At 40.1% G+C, this 23,479-nt stretch overlaps 1 protein-coding gene across 6 annotated transcripts in view; it reads right to left on the bottom strand.

Annotated features, from left to right (window-relative positions):
- Positions 1–23,479, bottom strand: part of SUSD1 (sushi domain containing 1) — a 149,267-nt gene that overhangs the window by 54,358 nt on the left and 71,430 nt on the right. For all 6 annotated transcript variants that reach the window (XM_064378928.1, XM_064378930.1, XM_012461829.3 and 3 more), the window contains 4 exons: positions 22,762–22,859; positions 21,662–21,848; positions 11,392–11,501; positions 7,864–8,056 (listed from right to left, as the gene is read on the bottom strand). In XM_064378928.1, the coding sequence (XP_064234998.1) occupies positions 7,864–8,056; positions 11,392–11,501; positions 21,662–21,848; positions 22,762–22,859 (588 nt within the window). The remainder of the gene's footprint in view (positions 1–7,863; positions 8,057–11,391; positions 11,502–21,661; positions 21,849–22,761; positions 22,860–23,479) is intronic.

Genomic DNA, 23,479 nt, shown 5'->3' with positions numbered 1-23,479 from the left:
TCACTTGAGCCCAGGAGTTCAAGGCTATAGTGAGCTATGATCATGCCACTGCACTTCAGCCTGGGAGTAAGGCCTCATCTCAAACAAAAACAAAAAACTGACAAACCAGTTGGGTGTGGTGGCTCACACCTGTAATCCCAGCACTTGGGAAGAGAAAGGTGGATCACTCGAGGTCAGCAGTTTGAGACCAGCCTAACCAACGTGGAGAAATCCCATCTCTGCTAAAAATACAAAATTAGCCAGGTGTGGTGGTGCATGCCTGTAATCCCAACTACTAGGGAGGCTGAGGCAGGAGAATTGCTTGAACCTGGGAGGCAGAGGTTGCAGTGAGCCAAGACTGTGCCATTGCACTCCAGCCTGGGCAAGAAGAGCAAAACTCCGTCTCAAAAAAAAAAATAATTAATAAATTAAAAAGCAAAGAAAATCCATCACACAGAGAAAGAAATGCAGAAAATATAACACAATTCATATAGTAATTGTAACATAAAATAATAGGATAGAGTTGAAACCATAAGAAAATAGGTGCTGCAATCCCTATACAAGACAAAGCAGAATTCAAATTGAAAACCATTAAATATGACAAAGGACAATTTTTAGTGCTAAAAGCCACAAGTCACAACGAAGATATAGTACAACCACCTTCGTAAAGCAAAAGAAAGTATAAACTGGCCAGGCACAGTGGCTCACACCTGTAATCCCAGCACTTTGGGAGGCTAAGGTAGGTGGATCACCTGAGGTCAGGAATTCAAAATCAGCCTGGCCAACATGGTGAAACCCCACCTCTACTAAAAATACAAAAATTAGCTGGGTGTGGTGGCATGCGCCTGTAATCCCAGCTACTTGGGAGGCTGAAGCAGGAGAATCGCTTGAACCCAGGAGGCAGTTGGTGAGTTGAGATCGCACCACTGCACTTTAGCCTGGGTGACAGAGCAATACTCTGTCTCAAAAAAAAAAAAAAAAGAAAGAAAGAAAGAAAGAAAGCAGAAATTAATGATGTAGAGCGAGAATCAATAAGTTGTATGTATAAAGGGCCAGATAAGTAAATATTTTAGGCTTTCCAGGCTGACAGTTCTGTCACAACTACCCGACTCTGCCTTTGCTCCAATAAAACTATTTATGAAAACAGGTGACAGGCCAGATTTGGTCTGCAAGTCATAGTTTGTTAATCCCTGACGTTGTGAGAGAGAAAAAAAAAAATAATAGATTCAATTAATAAACCAAAATCTTAGAAAAACTAATAAAATAGATAAACCACTTAGCTAATTTAATCTAGAAAAAGGTCAGAAAATAAAAATAAAGGGAGAAATGATCACTGAGACAGAAGAAAATTCAAAAAGTTAAATAAAACTACTTTGCAGATCAGTATACAAATATATTTTAAAACTTGGATGAAATACATACATAATTCCTTAGAAAATATAGATTACCGAAATTGACTCCATTAGACAGAAAAAGCTTAAACTGAAACATTTCCATAGAAAATAAAACTGAGAAAGTCACCAAGGAACAACCCCATAAAAAAGTCCCATACCCAGATCATTTCATGGAATTTGATGAATTCTACCAAACCATCCAAAATCACATAGTCCAAATGCTACATGAATTGTCCCAGTGTATAAATAATGATGGAAACTTTACAAATTCTTTTTATGAAGAAAGGAAAATGCCAATGCTTAAACCTGATAAAGATAGTGAAAAAAAAATAGAGAAAATATAGACCAACATCACTTATGAATATTGGTGCAAAAATACTAAAGAAAATATTAATGAACAGAATCTAACACCACATAAAACAATACACAATGACCACGTGGGATATATTACAGGAAGGGGTAGGGGTGAAAGAAAGGGAAAATTTTGAAATTATATCAAATTTTAAAATTATAAGTAAATAAAAGTTTTTAAAATATCTTGTAGTTAGCTTTCCTTTGCATGGTACTAAGGAATAGTTCAGACTAAAAAGTATGTGATCCTTTCTCTGATTTCAGCTGAGGTGAGAGCAGTTTTGGAGTGTGTGTCTGTATACATGATTAGAAAATGAAGGTCCTAAAAAGAATGAGATGAACCTATTGCCTTCAGAGCCACTTAGAACTCATTTAGCAGAAGGCGCCAATTCTAAACAACTTACTCATCTTTATGAGTAAAGGTTATGGATATGGTCCCACTTAGCTGGATCTACAAGGTCATTATCTTATCTGTCAAAAGAACAAACACTTACTCTCTCCATACTTGGCATATTCAGATGATTGCATATTCCATATAAAATATATGTCAATTTCTGGCTTGACAACTGCAAGTATGGGTTTCTCAGGCTACTGGTTTGTAAGAAAAGGAGGTAGACTTCAGGCAAAACTCTTCAACCACAGAATACTGTTATAATATTTATCATTCTGTGGAAAAAATATTAGAATAAACATTAAATTATTTATGGTCTTTATTATCTTTTGTTCAGACTTTAATTCTGTGAACAGGAATCCATTATGGGGGAAGTTTTATAAAGTCCACATAGATGTCAAATTATGCATGCTGTTCAAAACCTGCATCGTAAAGACACCTTAAGAGTTATAGTTTTCTACCAGGCTTTACTCCCCGATAAGAGCGCTCTATTCTTTCTCCTTTTAGGATTTGTAAAAAATTTACCAATACTATTTTGGGAATATCTAAATGCATGCAATCTTCTGCTAAAAAGAACCAAATAAAAGCATTCTTTTGTACATAAATAATAATGATTTTTAAATCTCTAATTAGAAGTAGCCTATATAGACAGTTGGCTTTGCAAGCTAAATATTGTCAAAAAGAAGAGCTATAAATCAAGTATGCTGAAAGCAAAGTTACTATTGTATAACTGCTCTATAAACAGTGGTATCATCTTAGTTATCCTTGATTTACATTTGGGGAGCAGTTTATCTTAGAGAGGGCAACAAGATATAATATAATTCAAAGCTGGGAGCTTTACTGTTATTTTATCGAAATTTTTCTTTAGGCAAATTTGGTATCTGGTTAGAACTACTGTGAAATTTTTTCAGGCTAAACACCTGTGACTATATTCTATGAAGAGGAATTTCGAGGGTTCAATCACCCATTCACTGGCAGAGCAGATTCAAACAATTCCCTTGGCTGAGCTCCCTGGGCTCAACCTTCCAACAGAGGAGGGCAGCCTTCAATTCAGGCACAAGTCCTTGTTATTCAGTTGGTAGCCCAGAACAATTGCTCCCTGGGTACTTATAAGAGAAAACAGTTGCTAGCTCAGTGACACCAAACATTCATCAAATCTCAGTTGGGGGAAACAATATTTAGGAAACAATGCTTGAAAGAAATGGACTCCAATCATACCTCCCAATAATTTAAATAACCTAATCCTACCCCTGAATCAAGCCAGATCAGCAAAGAGCAGACATTTCTAATGCACCTTTTCTGCCACTCTACACTGAATTGTACTTTTCTGTGTTCAGGGGCAATATAAAAAATTAGCCTTATATAATCCTCATAAAATGCTGCTCAGACATTGTCCAATTTATGAGAAACACTGCTGCATTGTGACATTATGGACAATGCATGGTTTCCTTTCTGGCTGCATAGGAAAACTTAAACCTAAATTTGTGAGGCTCTAATGAACAAGTAAATAGGTTAGAAGGGCATGAATTATTTTTAACCTCATTCCTTTTTTTTTTTTATGTCTCTGCTTTTGTTTTCTTTCTTCTTTAGCCTAGACAGCCAATCTATTATCTTTTATTTCATATACCCAGGCAGGTCACTTAAAGAAAAATAAGACAGAATATAAATACACTTTTGTTTTTAAAAATTCTACATTTAATAACGATGTAATAGATCACAATGGAAAAGATCAATAGATTCAACTGTACAGCAATCTAAAACTTTTTTTTTTTTTTTTTTTGAGACTGAGTCTCATTCTGTCGCCAGGCTGGAGTACAGTGATGTGATCTCAGCTCACTGCAACTTCTGCCTCCTGGGTTCAAGCGATTCTCCTGCTTCAGCTTCCCGAGTAGCTGGAACTACAGGGGTGTGTATTTTTAATAGAGATGGGGTTTCACCATGTTGGCCAGAGTGGTTTCGATCTCCTGACCCTCCTTGGCCTCCCAAAGTGCTGGGATTACAGGTGTGAGCCACTGTACCCAGCAATCTAAAACATTTATATGTCAAAAACACCATAAACAAAATTGAAAGAAACCATAAAACAGAAGAAAGAACATAAATAATAATTAAAGTAGTCATACTCTGAGTACATGAATAAACTACATATGTCCATACAAACACAAAATTTGATCAACAAATAAAATAATGATGGTAAATCAATCAAGAAATTTAAACAAATTGTTCCTTCAAAACAAATGAATTTGAAGGAAACTAAAATTAATTTAAATTGCTTTCCTAACATAGACTCCTATAATAGACCTTTCCTGTTCACGATAATTACAGAGATCAGTGATCTTGGTGGAGTGTATTAAAGGTTGCTCTTTACCTGTCTTTCCAGTTCCATGAAGGAAAAGACAATTTTGGCTTCTCCCTATTCCCTATATGTTAATCCTCAAGGAAGGGACAGTAAATACGTAATCTAATTGGTAGGAGACTACAATTCCTTGAGTCACATTTCCAAGTAATAAGTCCACATGTTACAGGTTGCCACCCAAACAAAATGCAGAATTGCTCTCTGGGAAAGCAAACAATATAAAGAGAAATAGAATTTCTTGCACAGGTACATGGGGCACTCTGGGTATCTCCAGTCTCCAAGAGGTAAGTAACCAGTGTCTGTCACCGCCCTTTCCTCTGCTATTCAGCCTGAGACTGGGTGGGTAAGCCAGGCAAGGCTCCCTTACGGACCCAGCTGCCCATACTTCCAGGGGAAAAGCAAGCAGGAAGTTCCACTTGGCCACAGTAGCTAAACCTCATCCTTCAACGTAGCTTTTACCTGAAATTCAGTGTTGAAGGAAAACTTGCCCAGATCAATAAAGTTGATACTCTACTTGCCATGTAGCTATCTCTTTGTCCTATGTAAACTCAGATGGAAAGGAGAGGTAAGATTCAGTATCTCCCTGAAAAAGGTAGATACACCTATGAATAGAAATAAATACCTCTTAATGAAAATGAAAGTGGGAAGAATGTATTTTAACACTGGATGTTTAAGGCAGGTCCAGAGCTCTGTGACATCATTCTTTCTCTACAGAGACCTGAGGCAGATTCCAAAGTAATATGTGAGCAGAACAAAAAACAAAAACTGAAAACAAAAAGCAAATATAGAGAAGGAAAATACTAAGACCTAGCAAAAGGTATGAGCCCTACCTGGGGATAAAGAAGGAACAGAAACAACTTAGATGGAAGGGTAAAGGCTTAGAGCTGACCAGGACCTGCTAAGTAGGAATGTTCTCAGAGGGACCTGGAACATCCCAGGGCTATGTCTGTGGTCCAGAAAAGGAAGCGGTGCCAAGAAGAAATGTTTCAGTTCCCATCAAAGAAGTACTGACCATTTAAGTCTTGGAAATTCAATTCCAAGAAGGTAGGGCTTGGGTGAAATCCTACTAACCCAGCGAATTTCCTGGACCTCATCAGACCAGTGAAAGTACAGGAAACAGCAGCTCACGGATCAGCTGAGGGTAATTCCCCATGGGAGACAAAAGGGAAATCTCCTAACCTGGAAGTAGGACTCACAGGCAGACAATCAATACTTGGAGCCTATGGAGTCTAAAACTAAAACAATTTGGGGGATCTTTCTTGGGTTAGAGAAATTCAGAGAAAAGAGTCAAAAATTGAGACAGTGAAGGAAGCATGCAAGACAATGCATTTCATTTGAAGAGTTTCCTAAGATAAATGTGGGGTGTCCTGCCCAGAGAGAACGGAGGCTCTTTCACTAAACAGATACAGATCTTCAGCAGTGGTAAAGCTGGCGTAGAAAGAGGGCTCAAAGAAGCAATAAAAATGCAAAAGTTTCTAAATCCTTGGAACGGGCATCAAGAAAGACCCAGAGCCACCACTGCAAATGTCTAACATTTTCAAGGACAGTACGTAGTGTCAGAATGAATCCAACTACCCTGACGAGAAGACATTTCCCAATCTAAGTTGAAATTAACATGTGGTAGACTCCAGACTGCTTGGCAACCTGCAGAGGCTGAACTATGCACGCTACATTATATTTACTATTAGTAATTTAGGGAGGCAAAGGAGAAGGTAACAACAGACTTCTTTCTGAACATGACACCATGGGCCTCTCATTTGTTCTACTTATGCTAGAGTTTAGACCTCATCTCTCACCACTGTCCCCAGCTCTCTGCTCCAGCCATACTGGTTTCCATGATATTCCTAGAATATGCCAAGGATGCACCTGCCTCATAGCCTCGGCATTTGCCAGTCCCCTGTACACCAAAGAAGTAGCATCTATTACAAAACAAGATTTCTAGGATTCAACAGCTAGAACACACTCTCCATTTCAGCAGGACACTCTAGCCAAGACTCAGCAGAGAAGTTGGGGGATGGAAAAAATTGGGGACTTAATGCCTTTACAGTTTAGTTTATTTTGCGAGGGGAGGTGGATTTTATTTATTCTTTATTCTTTATTTGAGACGATCTTGCTCTGTTGCCCAGCCTGAAGTGCAGTGGTGCAATCGTGGCTCACTGCAGCCTCAACCTCGCAGGCTCAAGATATCCTCCCACCTCAGCCTCCCAAGCAGCTGGGACCACAGGTGTGTGCTGCCACACCCAGCTAATTTTTGTATTGTTTATAGAGACAGAGTTTCACCATGTTGCCCAAGCTGGTCTCAAACTCCTGAGCTCAAGCAATCCACCCACCTTGGTCTCCCATAGGGCTGGGATTACAGATGTGAGCCATGACCCCCAGCCAGATTTTATTTATAAACTTTTATTTCTCTGAGAATTTAATAATTGGAGGGAATTCACATTCAATTTGTGAACATTATTATGCAGCTGAAAATGTGTTGAGGGGTAGGTTTATGATGTCAGGAGTTACTCCTTGTGCAAACTCTGTTGATACAGATAGGACAAGATGCCAGGCTCAACCTGATATGAAAAATAGGATAAAAACTGAAGTTAGGCATGGTGGCTAATGCCTATAATCCCAGTACTTTGGGAGGCTGAATCAGGAGACCTCACTTGAGGTCAGGAGTTTGAGAACAGCCTGGCCAACATGGTCTCCTGGAAGTTGGTTCTAGTTGCCGATAATGGATACCTTTAGGGTTCAGTTGTCTTAAATTTGGGGTGAGAGATAAAATGCTTTACAGAAGGCTGGGCACAGTGGCTCACACCTGTAATCCCAGCACTTATTATATAGATATAATAACTATGAAAGCAGAAACTGGCTGGGCGTGGTGGCTCACACCTGTAATCCCAACACTTTGGGAGGCCAAGGAGAGGGTCGGAGGGATCAGGAGTTCGAGACCAGCCTGGCCAACATGGTGAAACCCCATCTCTACTAAAAATACAAAAATCAGCCGGGTGTGGTGGCAGGAGCCTGTAATCCCAGCTACTCAGGAGGCTGAGGCAGGAGAATCGCTTGAACCAGGGAGGCGAAGGTTGTAGTGAGCACAGATCGTGCCACTGCACTCCAGCCTGGGCTGGAGACTCCATCTCAAAAAAAAAACAATGCTTTACAAAATTCTCAATTTAGGATTCCCAGGGAGCTCTGAATAAATCAGTCCACCCAGAACCCTGCAGGGAAGAGGATAAGTGGTAACATTCAGGCATCCTGAACCCCAGACAGAGTTAACAAAGTTTGTTAGAACTGGAACCATGTCTCTTGACTCCCAGACTAGCACTCTTTATGCCCCACCACACTCCATAGTTCGAATCACATAGGCAATTAGTCCTGACGCACAAAAAAAAGACATCTGCACCCACCTGCTGGGGGAGTTGCTATTGTTATCTGCACTGAGTGCGGCTTAGGAGATCTCAGTAGGCTCACATTCACCGTATAATCAGTCGTAGGGTACAAATTCAAACATACTACAGGCACTCGTTCCCTCGTTGTGAAGTTAAACGATGTTGCATGAGAAAAGTTATCCAGATACCACCTCTGACCCAGAACGGTAAACTGTCATGAGATTAAAAGAAAGTGTTGCATTACTTTCTGTTGGCTAGCAGGTGCCCAGACTATTAACAAAACGGAGCTAAAGCAGGAAAGTTCCTTTTATTTATCCTCGCCCACTTAGAATTATTTTTAAGACAATAGCAAGCTAACCTGAGGAAGGACTTTTCAAAGCTACCTTACCTGTCCTTAAAATCAGGTATAGGACCAAGCTTAAAATGCATAACTACATCTCAGACCAAGAAAATGTTAGGCTATTCTAAAATAATCCCTTGATTGTCACCCAAATGAAAGAGATTACAAAAGAGGTTACATTGAAGCTAATAGGCAAAATTATTTTTTTCTTCTTCCTTCCTTTCTGAATAGTTCTCTCTCTCTTTCTTTCTTTCTTTCTTTTTTTTTTTTTTTCTGAGACAGGGTCTTGTTCTGTCACCCAGGCTGGAGTACAGTGGCACGATCTTCGTTCACAGCAACCTCAAACTGAAGTGATCCTCGGCCTCCGGAGTAGGAACTACAGGCACGCACCACCATACCTGGGTAATTATTTTTACAATGTATCTGTAGAGACAGGATCTTACTCTGTTGCCCAGGCTGGTCTCAAACTCTTGACCTCAAGCAATCTTCCCATCTCAGCCTTTCAAAGTGCTGGGATTACAGGTGTGAGCCACTGCACCTGGCCAAAATTCTTTTAATTTCTTTTCATTGTGAGAAATCCATGGACAAGCCTCATAGAACAGAGTACTTAAACTAGATGAGTTCCTTAACCCTACCCTTGGAGGAAGAAAAGAACATATGGGGACCACTCCAGATTATGCATTCAAAGCAAATACCACTGTACTTCACTGGATCCTTCCTATTAGACCTCTGGTAACAGGGCTTTTGATCCGTGGAGTCATATCACACACTGTCACCTAATCATTCTCTACGCACTACCAACTCCAGCAGGGAATTATAGGGAAAAACTTTTGTGACGGTCCTATAAGTAATATGATCAGTCAGTGTGTGTTAGCTGGTGGAGACATATGCTCAGTGTTGCCACTGATGCTAGTGCCATTGTTTATACCATCCTCTATCCCTCCTTATTCCTGTCAATCGCTGACTCTTTTCTATCAATTTCCACAGTCATCTAAGACCCTGACACCTGGTTCATAAGGATTCCTCTCTCTCAAACTCTTCGAATTCTCTTGGATAACTTAAACGTCCTTACAGATAAACCATCAAACATTGGCCTCAGAGTTCTTTGAGCTCAATGCTATGAACTTCCTTCACTCCACTTTGGCCACTCATATCCATGGCCACAACCTAGACTGTGCTATCGTCAGAGCTGCTCCCCCACGGTCTGGCAGTCCCCTCTTCTTCTGGACCACTTACAAGTGAGGCATAACGTGTTCATGTGTGTTTAGGCAATATGTCTATTCTCTTTGGCAAACCACTTTTGAATATTGACTTTTTTCCAGTCAATTTAAGAGTGTTTCATCTTTCACACAAATTAATCTTTATCTAACATATTTCTTAAAGCAACATTTTTTAAATTTTACCCTTTAACAATTTTAGTGTACAGTATGAAGTCATCATTTGTTTTCTTAACCAAGAAGCTAACCAGTTGTCCCAGAACCATTTACCGAATAAATCTCCTTTCTCTGCCGAGTTGAAAATTAATCTTTATTATATATTAAATTATTTGAGTACTTGAATATGTTTCCAGCTCTAGTGTTCTTTATAATATGGAAATTTGAACAGCTCACTTGCCTGCTTAAAATCCTTCAGAGTAAAAAGAAAATGGAAAAAAAAAAAAGAGAGAGAAAACAAATACATAAAAAATAAAAAAATCCTTCAATGGCTCCCCAGAGACATCAAAATAAAATCCAAATTCAAAAGCATAGCATACAGGGCTCCTAATGATCACACCACTGCTGAGATTTGTGCCTCATCTCTTCCTACTCCCCTCTGCTTTCTCTGTTACCCACTGTTACTCGACTTGCCACAGTACCCTTCTTCAACCCTTCTCTGCTCTTTCATCTGACTAATTCCTACTTATTTCCTATGACTCAGTATAATAGTCTTTGCTTGTGGTTTAAAAAAATTGTACCTTGGGTTTGGCACAGTGGCTCATGCCTGTAATCCCAGCACTTTGGAAGGCCAAGGCAGGTGGATCACTTGAGTTCAGGAGTTTGAGACCAGCCTGGCCAACGTGACAAAACCCCATCTCTACTAAAAATACAAAAATTAGTTGGGTGTGATGGCGCATGCCTGTAATCCCAGCTACTAGGGAGGCTGAGGCAGGAGAATTGCTTGAACCTGGGAGGCAGAGGCTGCAGTGAGCCAAGACCATGCCATTGCACTCCAGCCTGGAAGACAGAGCAAGATCCCATTTCAAAAAAAAAAAAAAATTATACCTAGACATACACGCAAACAAAATCTCTATTATTGTACTTACTTTTATTATTCCATTATTAATTTACTTTTTGTCAAAGCACTCATTATACCATATTGTAGTTGCCTATTTACCTAAATATTTCTACTAGTTTGAATTGGAACTTCCAGGTCCCAATACATGATATCCTTTTGGTAAACAGAATTAATTAATTAATTTTGGCCCGGACACGGTGGCTTACACCTATAATCCCAGCACTTTGGGAGGCCAAGGTGGGTGGATCACTTGAGGTCAGGAGTTCAAGACCAGCCTGGCCAACATGGAGACACCCCATCTCTACTAAAATAAAAAAATCTCAGGGCATGGTGGTGAGCACCCATAATTCCAGCTACTTGGGAGGCTGAGGCACAAGAATCGCTTGAACCTGGAAGGTAGAGGTCACAGTGAGCCAAGATTGTGCCACTGCACTCCAACCTGGGTGACAGAGCAAGACTCAGTCTCAAAAAAAAAAAAATTAATGCAATACTTACTGAGTTTACTCTCTACCAGATGACTTGCTAGGTATTAAAAATGACACAATAATAAATCTCAGTTCTTGCTTGGATTTACTTATAATTTTTACTCATGATGTTAAAAAAAATCAAGTTAAATGAGCGCCAATTGCCATGCAATGAGTTCCTTAAAACTCCATGCCCAAATGTGACTCTGACAGCACAATAAGCTGTATTATTTAAAGCACTAAAATAAAATATAAGCTTGAAATGCCAGGCAGAGAAAATGATAGCAAGTCACCAAATATAGTATCTTTCTTCAAGTTAGTACCTCACTTACATCCATCTCTAGAAACAACAATCACAAACTGTCTAGAAGTTCATCCATTTTTAAATACTTTGGATACGTACTTGGAGATCACCCAAATTTTTAAATGACACAATTCTTTAATGGATAACATAAGAGATCTCCTTACTTGGTACATGTGTTCTGATCCAACTTTCCTAGAATGCCTGTTCAATTTCAAACAAGTTTCATTAAATATTGAAATATTGAACATTCCATCATCTTCTAAGATATCATTTTCTAAAAGACAAGAGAGAAGGTTATAGATAGGTTGCACCATCTTAGCAAAACGCATAATGGCTAAGTACAAGTGAAACTCTGACACCTTAAGAGAGCCAGTTGGGTGTTCAACACAAATAACATTAAATCTGGCATCAGCAGACTTAGCTTCAAGTCTTGGCTCTCCAAATTCTCAATTGTAATGACCTTAGCTAAGTCACTGAACCTCAGTCTCCTTGTTTGTGAAATCAAGTAATTCATCTTGCTTTTCTTACGTCACAGGCTGCTGAGCTAATCAAATGAAACATTTAAAAATTGCTATAAATTAATAAAGAAAGCTGTGATATTTTTAGAAAGTTAATCCTATCATTTGGATCATCCATAGTAAAATGTCATAAAGGTAAGCTTAACAGTAGCCAGAAAGTCTGAGAATAAGGGAAATGGTGAATAAAAATCAAAGGCTACAGATTGAAACTCTATAAAGAGTGCTCTCCAACCTATAAAATGACCAGAAAGTAGATGACCAAGCAAGAAGAAATTTGCTTTCACAGCAGACAGCATTTCAAGAGCACTCAGCTGAGTACTAAGGCAATAAAATAATCAGAAAGCAGACTTGTTTCAATCAATCATTGTACAGAAAAAGTCATTTCATACCTCCTTCAGTCTAATTCATTCTTACCATGTTCTGTTTTCTTAATCTAGTTTAAAAGGATAGACTTGTTACTAATGAATTAAAGAAATAACAGAGAGTCAGGAATAACATCAGTAACTTTCAAGAAAAAGCAAATTTCCTAACAAACAAGAGTACCTTTTCTACCAATGAGAAAGGTGTAAATGTCTACCAGAGAGAAGTTATTTTATAACTACCTTTAATGTGTATTTCTCCCATGGGAGTTTCTGCTACCTAAGAATGAGAATAATGAATTATTCTAGTCAAGATCAGAATTGTCCACAGCATTTTCAACATCACTGACGTATGTAGCACAAGGCAACTAACTGGGGAAAATATTCCTGCCTATAATTGGAAAGTGTATGAGAGAGAATTTGAAGAAATTGAAATGTGCTCTCCTTTATCTTCACAACTTTTATTTTAAAGATTTCATAAGGACATCAGAAATAAAAATTGCCACATATATGCATATGATTTTGAGAAATACCAAGTGTTTGCATGTAAGAAATGCATGTATGTAAGAAATACCACATAAAGCTTCTGTCTCTGTCTGCACAGTTCACATCTCAATATGATTTTCGCATAAGACAGTCATTATCGTCTGAATTCAGGGTAAGATGGCAATGTGAACAAAGGCATCTGGCTCCCACTTCCCACGCCCAATACTGACAGAAGTGATGGAGAATAAGTAAAAATGGGTCAAAATTTGCATCTGGGTTGGAAAGAAGGGTCGGTTGCCATACACAAGGCAGAAACATAAAGACATTTCAGCTTAGCACAGTATGGAAAAGCCCGGGCTGAAGAAAGACCCTAAGACCTACTGTGCAACCTGTCTTCCAAGCAAAGCAATGTAGTCCCAAAGTTTCAAAGGAAAGAACTGGAGGAGAACTAGAGCCCATGGAAAAATCAAGATAAGTCACAGGACAAATCAATGACACATGCTCCATCTGGAGGCATTTAGCCCAGTGGTTCCCAAGCTGCACATTGGAATCACCCAGACATCAGCAGATTTGAAGTGATGCTTGGACATCTGTATTTTTTTAGGAGTTCACCAGACAATTCTTCTCTCTCTCTCTCTCTCTCTCTCTTTTTTTTTTAAACAGGGTCTCACTCTGTCACCCAGACTGCAGTGCAGTAGCATGGTCTGGGCTCACTGCAACCTCCACCTCCTGGGCTCAAGCAATCCTCCCACCTCAGCCTCCTGATTAGCTAGGACTACAGGCATGCACCACCAAGCCCAGCTAATTTGTGTGTGTGTGTGTGTGTGTGTGTGTGTGTGTGTGTAAATAAGGTTTCACCATGTCCCCAGGCTGGTTTCAAAGCCATCCACCTGCCTCAGTCTCCCAAAGTGCTGGAATTACAGGCATGAACCATAATGCCCCTAACCTCACCAGGCAATTCTGATAGGTAATCAAGTATATATATTTAAAAATAGTATATATACTACTATTGCTACTGCTAATAATAATAATAGTCCTTTTTTAGGCCACTGTAGATTAGTAATGGGAAAGGACTTCAAAGTAGAAGCCTCAGGACCTGAAGGTACCATCTGGCACAGAGCCTGGGTTGACAGAAGGGGCTTGCCTCTTTCCTGCCTTGGGAGGCTGTAATTCCATAAAGAAGCCAGGCCCAAGGCCAACATCTTCCCCAATCATAGCAAAATGCTCAGAAATAAAGCACAGGGTGGTGGGCTTTCTCACAGCTGCTGCCCAAAGGACACTGGATCACCCAACCAGCAGTAAATCCTTCATGCTGAGATCTAACATACACATACTAACATTATCCAATAAAAAGGAAGATCAAAGGGAAGGCCATCCATTTTATTACGAGGGAAATACCAGACCTAGACAGAACTTTTATCTTCTAAAGATAAATAATCCAGAAGGGGAAAAAAAAAACTGTGAAATGATTCTACAAAGAAGGAGAGGAAAAGAGAGGAAGACTGTGCTTGGGAGGCAAAGAACAAGCGTATTTATAAAAAAGAAAATATTGAGCAAAAGAACGGTAAAATTAGGCAGCATCTGTTTTGTACGGTTCAATAGAAATTCTTAAAATAGATTCAAACAAGAGATAAAGGATTAGATAATAAGAGAATGTGACAGCAGAGAGGAAACTGGTGGAGAGAAGCAGAAATGAAAAGGGAACTAGATGAAACCCAAAGAAAAGGAAATGAAAGTGCAACAGCAAAATGTAAAGTGCATTAGAAATGGTAAAGATTGGAAATGCAAATGCAAAAATGCATATTTGTATAAGTGCATATAGAGAACAAACTTGTTATATATTCAAAGAAGGCAGAGGAAAAAGACATGGACAATAAAAAGGAGAAAATGGAAAACCAGTGTGGACAAACAAGCAAGTCCACATAGGGGTATTTGAAGAGACAAAAACAAACTTTAAAAAAAAAAAAAGCAAACAAGGGGAACACATGGGCACAGGGAGGGGAGCACTATACACTGGGGTCTGTTGCAGGGGAGTCAGGGGGACAGCAGGGGGTGGGGAGTTGGGGAGAGATAGCATGGGGAGAAATGCCACATATAGGTGAAGGGGAGGAAGGCAGCAAATCACACTGCCACGTATGCACCTATGCAACAATCTTGCATGTTTTTCACATGTACCCCAAAACCTAAAATGCAATTAAAATTAAAGAAAAAAAAACAAAAAACGCAATAATCAGAGATGTAATAAAAGAAAATTTTCTTAATATATAGTTAAACCAAATTCTAAAGACCAAAAACTCACAGGGGGCTGGGCGTGGTGGCTCACACCTGTAATCCCAGCACTTTGGGAAGCCAAGATAGGCAGATCACTTGAAGTCAGGAGCTTGAAACTCGTCTGGCCAACATGGCAAAACCCCGTCTCTGCTAAAAATACAAAAATTAGCTGGGTGTGGTGACACATGCCTGTAATCCCAGCTATTGAGGAGGCTGAGACACAAGAATCACTTGAACCCAGGAGGCGAAGGTTGCAATGAGCCAATATCACACCACTGCACTCCAGCCTGGATGACAGAGTCAGACTCAGTCTCAAAACAACAACAACTCACAGGGTACTAGGAAAACTTAGTGCAAAACATGAACATTTATATCTGCCCACTACCCAGACAGAGGTTCCATAAAGGATGATACTTCTGTGTCACTATCAAATTCCCAGTGTCTAAAAAAATCTGACATATAATAGATAGTCAATAAACATTTGCTGGGTACATTAATAAATGATTAATGTCTTAAATTTTATGGCTAAAGAAGCCTTCATAATATGCAAGCTGAAAATCAAAGCACTTACACTAGAATTTTTATTTATTTATTTATTTATTTGAGACGGAGTCTCACTCTGTCACCCAGGCTGGAGTGCAGTGGTGCTATCTTGGCTCACTGCAACCTCTGCTTCCCATGTTCAAGCAATTCTCATGCCTCAGCCTCCTGAGTAGCTGGAACTACAGGCACATAACACCACCCCTAGCTAATTTTTGTATTTTTAGTAGAGATGAGTTTCACCATGTTGACCCTAGCCTCAGTGATCCACCCACCTCAGCCTCCAAAAGTGCAGGGATTACAGGCATAAGCCACCACAACCTGGCCAGGATTTTTTTTTTAAAGAAAGTCACATCTTCTTCTAACTCTTCTTTCAAAGCTTTCAATTCCCAATATCAATATGAAATACTTCTAGAATTCCAAGAACAAAAGTTTATGACCTAAGAATTTTATCTTCAATCAAGCTCTTATTCACATGTGAAGGCAACAAAAAGACATTCTCAGATCATCATGGACTCAGAAAGTATCCCATTCCCTCCCTGAGGGGTAGACAAATCACCATACAGAGAGATAAATAGAAATAGAGAAAAAATAGAGAAAGTGGCTTAAAAGGACTGTCAATAAGCACTGAAACTATTAAAATATATACCCAAGGTTAAATTCTCAATACCAAGGTTTCTATAAATCAATGTAAGAGTGAGCTCTTTGAAGAGGTAATACATGTTAAAAATAAGAAACTGGTAATATAATGCCATGCTAAACCAGTAACAGAAGAGAAGAGAGAGGGAAAGAAATGAAAGGAAGTTTTATAAATAAAAGGAATGCTAACTTCCTTGTCTCATTCAGGGAAAAGTTAACAATATTTCAGTCTTAACACTGGTTGTAAAAGAAATACACACACTCAGCCGGGCGCGGTGGCTCACATCTGTAATCTCAGCACTTTGGAAGGCTGAGGCGGGTGAATCACCTGAGATTGGGAGTTCTAGGCCAGCCTGACCAACATGGAGAAACCCCATCTCTACTAAAAAATACAAAATTAGTTGGGCGTGGTGGCACATGCCTATAATCCCAGCTACTCAGGAGGCTGAGGCAGGAGAATCACTTGAACCCAAGAGGTGGAGATTGCAGTGAGCCAAGTTAGCACCATTGCACTCCAGCCTGGGCAACAAGAGTGAAACTTCATCTCAAAAAAAAAGAAATACACACTCAAATAGAGCTTGTCTTTTTTAAATGTGATCACTTGTAGAAAAGTAAACAAAATCTATACTATCTGACTCACTGGAAAAGAAAATCTGTGTAAGAAAAAGAAAACAAAAGACAGAGCAAAGTAGCATAAAAAGGAGAAAAAACAGGCCAGGCACAAAGGCGCACACCTGTAATCCCAGCACTTTGGGAGGCCAAGGTGGGAGGATCCCTTGAGGCCAGGAGTTCAAGACCAGCCTGGGCAATACAGTCTTTACAAAAATTTAAAAACTAAAAAAATTAAATGACGGTGCACACCTATGGTTCCAGCTACTTAGGAGCTGAGGTGGGAGGATTGCTTGAGCATGGAAGGTCAAGGCTGCAGTGAGCCACAGTTGTACCACGTACTCCAGCCTGGGCAACAGAGCTAAACTGTATCTCAAAGGCAAAAATAAAAATAAAAAAGAGGCCGTGGTGACTCATGCCTGTAGTCCCAGCTGTGGGAGGCTGAGGCACAAGAATTGCTTGAACCTGGGAGGCCAAGGTTGCAGTAAGCCAAGATCGGGCCAGTTCACTCTAGCCTGGGCAACACAGTGAGATTCCATCACAAACATAAATAAATAAATAAAATGACAGAAGAAAGGAAAATATATCATAAATAACAATGATGTAAGTCGGATGACTTATCTACTCAAAAATCAAAGTTTTCCCAGAAAATTTCTCAATACATGCTGTCTCCTAGAGTACATTTATAGCGATATTATTTAAATAGCTTTCAAGAAGGAAAAAAGTAGACAAAGGCATATCACGCAAATGCAAGCACAAATAAATCAATAAAACAATATTACTTTCAACATATAATTCAAGGCAAAGGTATTAAATAGGCTAAAATAAGCCATTTGTTACTAGTGAAAGAATCTATAATAAAGATAGCAGTCGTGAACATAAATATCATATCAAAACATAAATATCATATCAAAATGTGTGAAACAAACTAATAGGAATCTCTAAGAGGAACAGAAAATGACAATCCATGTTGAAAATAAACAAAAACCAGAAGTCCTGAATAACCTTATTAATAAAGTTGACTTAATGATAGATCTTACTCCCCTTACAAGCAAATACTCTACCTTATTATCTAGTACCTACTGAAATTACCAAAGTTGGCCAAATGGCAAGCCCCAAGAAAATGTCAATAAATCCCCCAAAACATGCCAAAATGTAATAAAACTAGAAAGTAACAACACAGTATAAATGCTACAAAGAAAAAAATCTACCACTGTATAAAATGCTTATAATTAATTATTCAAAGGAGAAATCAAAATAGTAATTGTATAATGCTTTGAAAGTAAGCGTAAAGAGAACACATATTAAAACACTCATAAATAATTATTACATCAAACATATAATCAGAATAGCAATTATATCATGTCTTGAAATATATATCAATGCCTAAAGAATTCTGCCAAAGCTCAAATCTGAAAGGGAGAGAGAATTATTAAAGACTTCTATTATCAAACAGAAAAGAATGGAAATAAGTTGAGTTTTGTTATGCACTCAACTCAAGAATTTAGAAACAGAACAATATAACCAATTTAACAGAAACATGGGCTGTGCACAGTGACTCACACCGATAATCCCAGTACTTGGGGAGGCCGAAGCAGGTGGATCGATCGAGCCCAGAAGTTCGAGACCAGCCTGGACAACATGGCGAAAGCCTGTTTCTACAAAAAATACTAAAATTTGCCAGGCATAGTGGTGCATGCCTGTAGTCCCAGCTACTGGGGAGGATGAGGTGGGAGGATCACTTGAGCCTAGGAGGTCGAGCTATGATTGCACCACTGCACTCCAGCCTGGCTGACAGAGCTGGGTGTCGAGAGAGAGAGAGAAAGAGAGAGAGAGAGAGAGAGAGAGAAACATGGAGAAGGAAAAATAAAAACAAAAGGAGAAATTAATAAGTTAGAAAAAGAAAAACAATTTTAAAACCCAATAGTTCATTCCTCAGGGGGAAAAAAATAGTAATAAAACTCACGACCCAAGCCAATCAACCTCTAAAAAGAGAATGAGAACCAAAATTAGGAGTCAGAATCACCTGGGATTATATAACCTATAGCCCCAGAGGAGATGTAAGCAAATATTCCATATGACATTCTGCCAATATGTGTAACATATAAACCGAATATACATTTTTTAGAAAAATATATAAATTATAAAAATTGACTCAGGAAAATGTCAGAAACATAAACAGACCCAAACTCATGGAAGCAATTGACAAAGTTGTCAAAGAATCATCTCCTTAAAGGGGTGAAACTTAAATGATCTTTTGAGCAAATGTCCAACATTAAAGGAAGGTAATAATTCCAATGTGATATAAACTATTCCAGAGGGAAAAAAATGGAAAACTTCCCAATTCATTTTAAGGAAAATAGCATAACTCTGGTAATGAAATCGGACAACAGAAGGTGCAGGATCTAGAGGAAAAGGATGACAAATCTTTATAGCAGTACATAAATAAACGGAAGACTTGAGTAGACACTGAGTAAATGTGGAAACATACCTTGCTCCCAGTTAGGATGGCTCAATATAAATCCTAATTCTCTCTAGATTAACTTGCAAATATAATCCAATTCCCTTTAGTCCAGAGACTAAGCCATGATCAGCCAACTCTTCAATACAGAGTTAAGATGTAAAACCGGATCTGCCTGACTCCAAAGACCGTGTTTTTTCCAAGGGAAAGGAACTTGAACAGGTAATTGGATATTAGTAAAAACAGCTGACACCAAACAGCAACTGGTCATCCTCACTGAACAGTGACAGGTGAGTGATGATCATTTAAAGACATTTCCCTATAGTAGCTTCCTAATAAATTTGTAAGGCTTCTCTGATTAGTTCCCATATTAATTTTATAATATCTTTGCCTGACTATTTTATAAAGAATTAATTTTGTTTTATTTATATACAAATATCAAGAGATCTAATTTGTATAATCTCATACTTGGTTTTATATTCTTAGAATTGGCAGACTTGGCTGGGTGCGGTGTCTCACGCCTGTAATTCCAGCACTTTGGGAGGCCACGGTAGGCGGATCACCTGAGGTCAGGCGTTCGAGACCAGCCTGGCCAACATAGTGAAACCCCATCTCTACTAAAAATACAAAAATTAGCTGGGTGTGGTGGTGGGAGCCTGTAATCCTAGCTACTCAGGAGGCTGGGGCAGAAGAATCGCTGGAACCCAGGAGGCAGAGGTTGCAGTAAGCCGAGATCAGACCACTGCATTCCAGCCTGAGCAACAGAGACTGTCTCAAAAAAAAAAAAGATTGGCAGACTTTTCAACTATTTCTGCTGAATCTGTGTCATTTCCCAACTAGTCGGGTTAAGGTACATTTTAAGTGGGATATCAAACAGCTAATTAAGAACTTCCTCAACTCCCCCAAAATAATAAATGACATCAGCCAGGTGTGGTGGTTCACACCTGTAATCCCAGCACTTTGGGAGGCTGAGGTGGGCAGATTACTTGAGGTCAGGAGTTTGAGACCTGGCCAATATGGTGATAACCCCGTCTCTACTAAAAATACAAAAATTAGCCAGGTCCTGGTAGTGAGTGCTTGTAATCCCAGCTACTCAGAAGGCTGAGGCAGGAGAATGGCTTGAACCTGGGAAGCAGAGATTGCAGTGAGCGGAGACTGCAGTGAGCCGAGATCACACCATTGCACTCCAGCCTGGGCGAGAGGACGAGACTCTGTCTCAAAAAATAAACGAATGACATCAATTATTTCCAAGTTTGTCTACGCGTTTTTCTGTTTGTTTGTTTGTTTTCTAAGACAGGATCTTGCCCTGTCACCCAGGTTGGAGTGCAGGGGCATGATTATAGCTCACTGCAGCCTTGAACTCCTGGGTTAAAGTGATCCTCTTGCCTCAGCCACCCAAGTAACTGGGACTATAGGCATGCACCACCACACCAGGCTAAATTTTCTTTTTCTTTTCTTTTTTTTTTTTTTTGTAGAGATAGGGTCTCACTGTGTTGCCCAGGTTGACCTCAAACTCCTAGCCTCAAGCAATCTTCCTTAGCCTCCCAAAGTGCTAGGATTATAGGCATGAGCCACTGCACCCCACCTATCTACAAGGTATTTAGTTAGTCCTCACACCCCATAACCAGAGGGGTTTTTTTTAACTTACTGTAATTGTCACAATGTTGTTAAAAAAAAAAACCCATGTGACAATTATATACAATGAGGTTTATTTCTACTTCTTAAAGCTCCTTCCTTTCACTCCTCTTTTCAGCTAACACCTATCCTCCTGCACCCTAGGAGTACCGCTGCTTCCACTTCCGGACTCTTAACTCGATCCCCTCAAAGTTGCTGGGTCAGCTTTCCTGGCATCTCTGCTTTCACATGCAAAGGCAAGAAGTGACTTTTTTTTTTTTTTTTTTTTTTTTGAGACAGAGTCTCGCTCTGTTGCCCAGGCGGGAGTGCAGTGGCACAATCTCAGCTCACTCACTGCAACCTCCACCCTCCGGGTTCAAGGGATTCTTTTACCTCAGCCTCCCAAGTTGTTGGGACTACAGGTGTATACCACCATGCCTGGCTAAGGTTTTCTATTTTTAGCAGAGACAGGGTTTTGCCATTTGGCCAGGCTGGTCTGGAACTCCTGACCTCAAGTGATCCACCCACTTCAGCCTCCCAAAGTGCTGCGATTACAGGCGTGAGCCACCGCACCTGGCCAAAAATTACTTTTGAGTTTACTACCAAAGGTAAGCCACATGGTTACCCTCTGTTGCCTTGGATATTTGAGAATGGACTGATCATCACCTAATGTTTTCCTTTTAAATGCCTTTTTATTACCTTCCACCTCTTCTGGAGGGCTCAGCTGAGAATAAAACACCCCAGAGCCCATTCAGCCTGGTACCAAGAGGATGGGGATCTCTCTACCAACTGTGGTTCTGCCACTGGAGCAACCACATCTGAGTATAAATCTCAGAAAGCAAATAGGAGCTCTCCAGCCCAGCTGATTCTGCAGCATGCTTCCTACATCCCGTGCTTAGCATTTTCTATGAGGAAATGAGACTTCACCTCCACCTACCAGCTGTCTGGAAACCAATGACGGCTGGCACAGAGCGCCTGGGAGGTGCTATGGAGATGTGCACGGTGTAGTTGGTGCCTGGGTACAGGGTGAGGCACACTTCTGGGGTCCTGCTGTCTGTGGTCAACTTGACTGTCTCCTCATGAACTGATTCTATAGGGTCCAACCGTTGTCCTTTTATGGATATCTTTGAGAGGAAAAGACAAGAGAACCCACTGTGACTCCAGTCAGAACAATCCAGAATTTGTGGTGCTGGAGCCCCTTCTCCTGCTATTCCATTTTATACTGCGCTGCTCAGCCAGGGAGCATTCGTAAGGTAAACCTCTGCTACCAGGTATCTGCTGATAAACTCTGATTAGCCCAGTGATTAATAAAACCCTAAAAGAGACATAAATGAGGAATCTCCCTAGGAAGTGCTCTCTCCTGCACACAAATGATCAAATAGAGGTGATTGCAACCTGAGGACCACCAGCTGCACTCTATCACCAAGTCAGCAGATGTTCCCAGGCTTGCTCTGGGGGAGTGAAATACAAGTGCTTGGAAACAAGCAATCGTGAGGATGCCAAATATAAACGCATCCCCCACACATGCACCCTGCCGAATGACAAATATGCTAAATGCAAAATAACGAAATAATCCAGTTATCCTTGAAAATCCTGTCCATTCTTTTTAAATGACAGTGGCATTAGAAAGCAATTCGATTGAGGCCAGGCATGGTGGCTCATGCCTGTAATCCCAGTACTTTGGGAGGCTGAGGTAGGCGGATCACCTGAGGTCAGAAGTTCAAGACCAGCCTGGCCAACATGGTGAAACCCTGTCTCTACTGAAAATACAAAAAAATTGGCCAAGCATGGTGGCGCGCACCTGTAATCCCAGCTACTCAGGAGGCTGAAGCAGGAGAATTGCTTGAACCCAGGAGGCTGAGGTTGCAGTGAGCAAGATCGCACCACTGCACTGCAAAGTGAGACTCTGTCTCAAAAAGAAAAAAGGAAAAAAACCAATTAGATTGAGAAAGTCTCACGGAAGTAAGTCCCTCTGACTCATATTCCCAGGGGTGATGGTGTCTGTCCTAGCAGGAAAAAGTAGATCACTTTACTTACCACATATACAATCTTGGAGTTTATTCTTTCTGAGTTCATTTGCCATCTCACACAGGTATCATTAAACACTGATACATCATTAATTTTTGTCAGAATTTCTAAAAGAGAAAAAGGCAGTCAACTCACAAAATGCATCAATGGGCTTTGGGAAAATTCTAAAGGAGATTAGTCTATCTGCACAGCTGGTATCTCTGCGGGTCACCATTCATCCTCAGAGGCAGAAACTGAGTCAGGCAATGCAAGCTCTCCCAAGCCAATAACCCAGCTTCTCTTCATCATGAATGACCGTGGCCCATTACCTGACTTAGAGGGAAGGGAAAGATTCCTGCCTGGGTACAGATCAGAATTCCAACCTGTGATTCACCTGACAAGCCACTGGATGCCACTGGCATTCCACTCAGGTAGGATCGAACAAGGCCCAGAGCTGGGTCCTGAGTGAGCCCTTTCCTGCAACTACACAGGTAAAACCTGCTTCCACCTTTCTCATCCCAGCAGGGTGGTGTGGCACTCTTTTTCAAGTCACTGCTATCCCAAGGGGGAAAATGACATGTCTCACTACACAGGACCAAGCCTCAGAAGCAGGTTGGGCAAACTGAAGAAATTTTCCACAAGATTTCTAGGTACTTCTGGGACTCCTTTAACTGAAGCTATTTAATCCTGGTCTATCAGGAAGCCAATGATTTCTTTTAAATATTCTGCATATATTCCAGGTAATATA

Source organism: Aotus nancymaae, unplaced genomic scaffold (assembly GCF_030222135.1).
Source record: "Aotus nancymaae isolate 86718 unplaced genomic scaffold, 86718_ANA_hifiasm-v0.15.2.pri h1tg000003l, whole genome shotgun sequence".
NCBI lineage: Eukaryota > Metazoa > Chordata > Mammalia > Primates > Aotidae > Aotus > Aotus nancymaae.
This window is presented reverse-complemented; position numbering and strand designations above follow the sequence as displayed.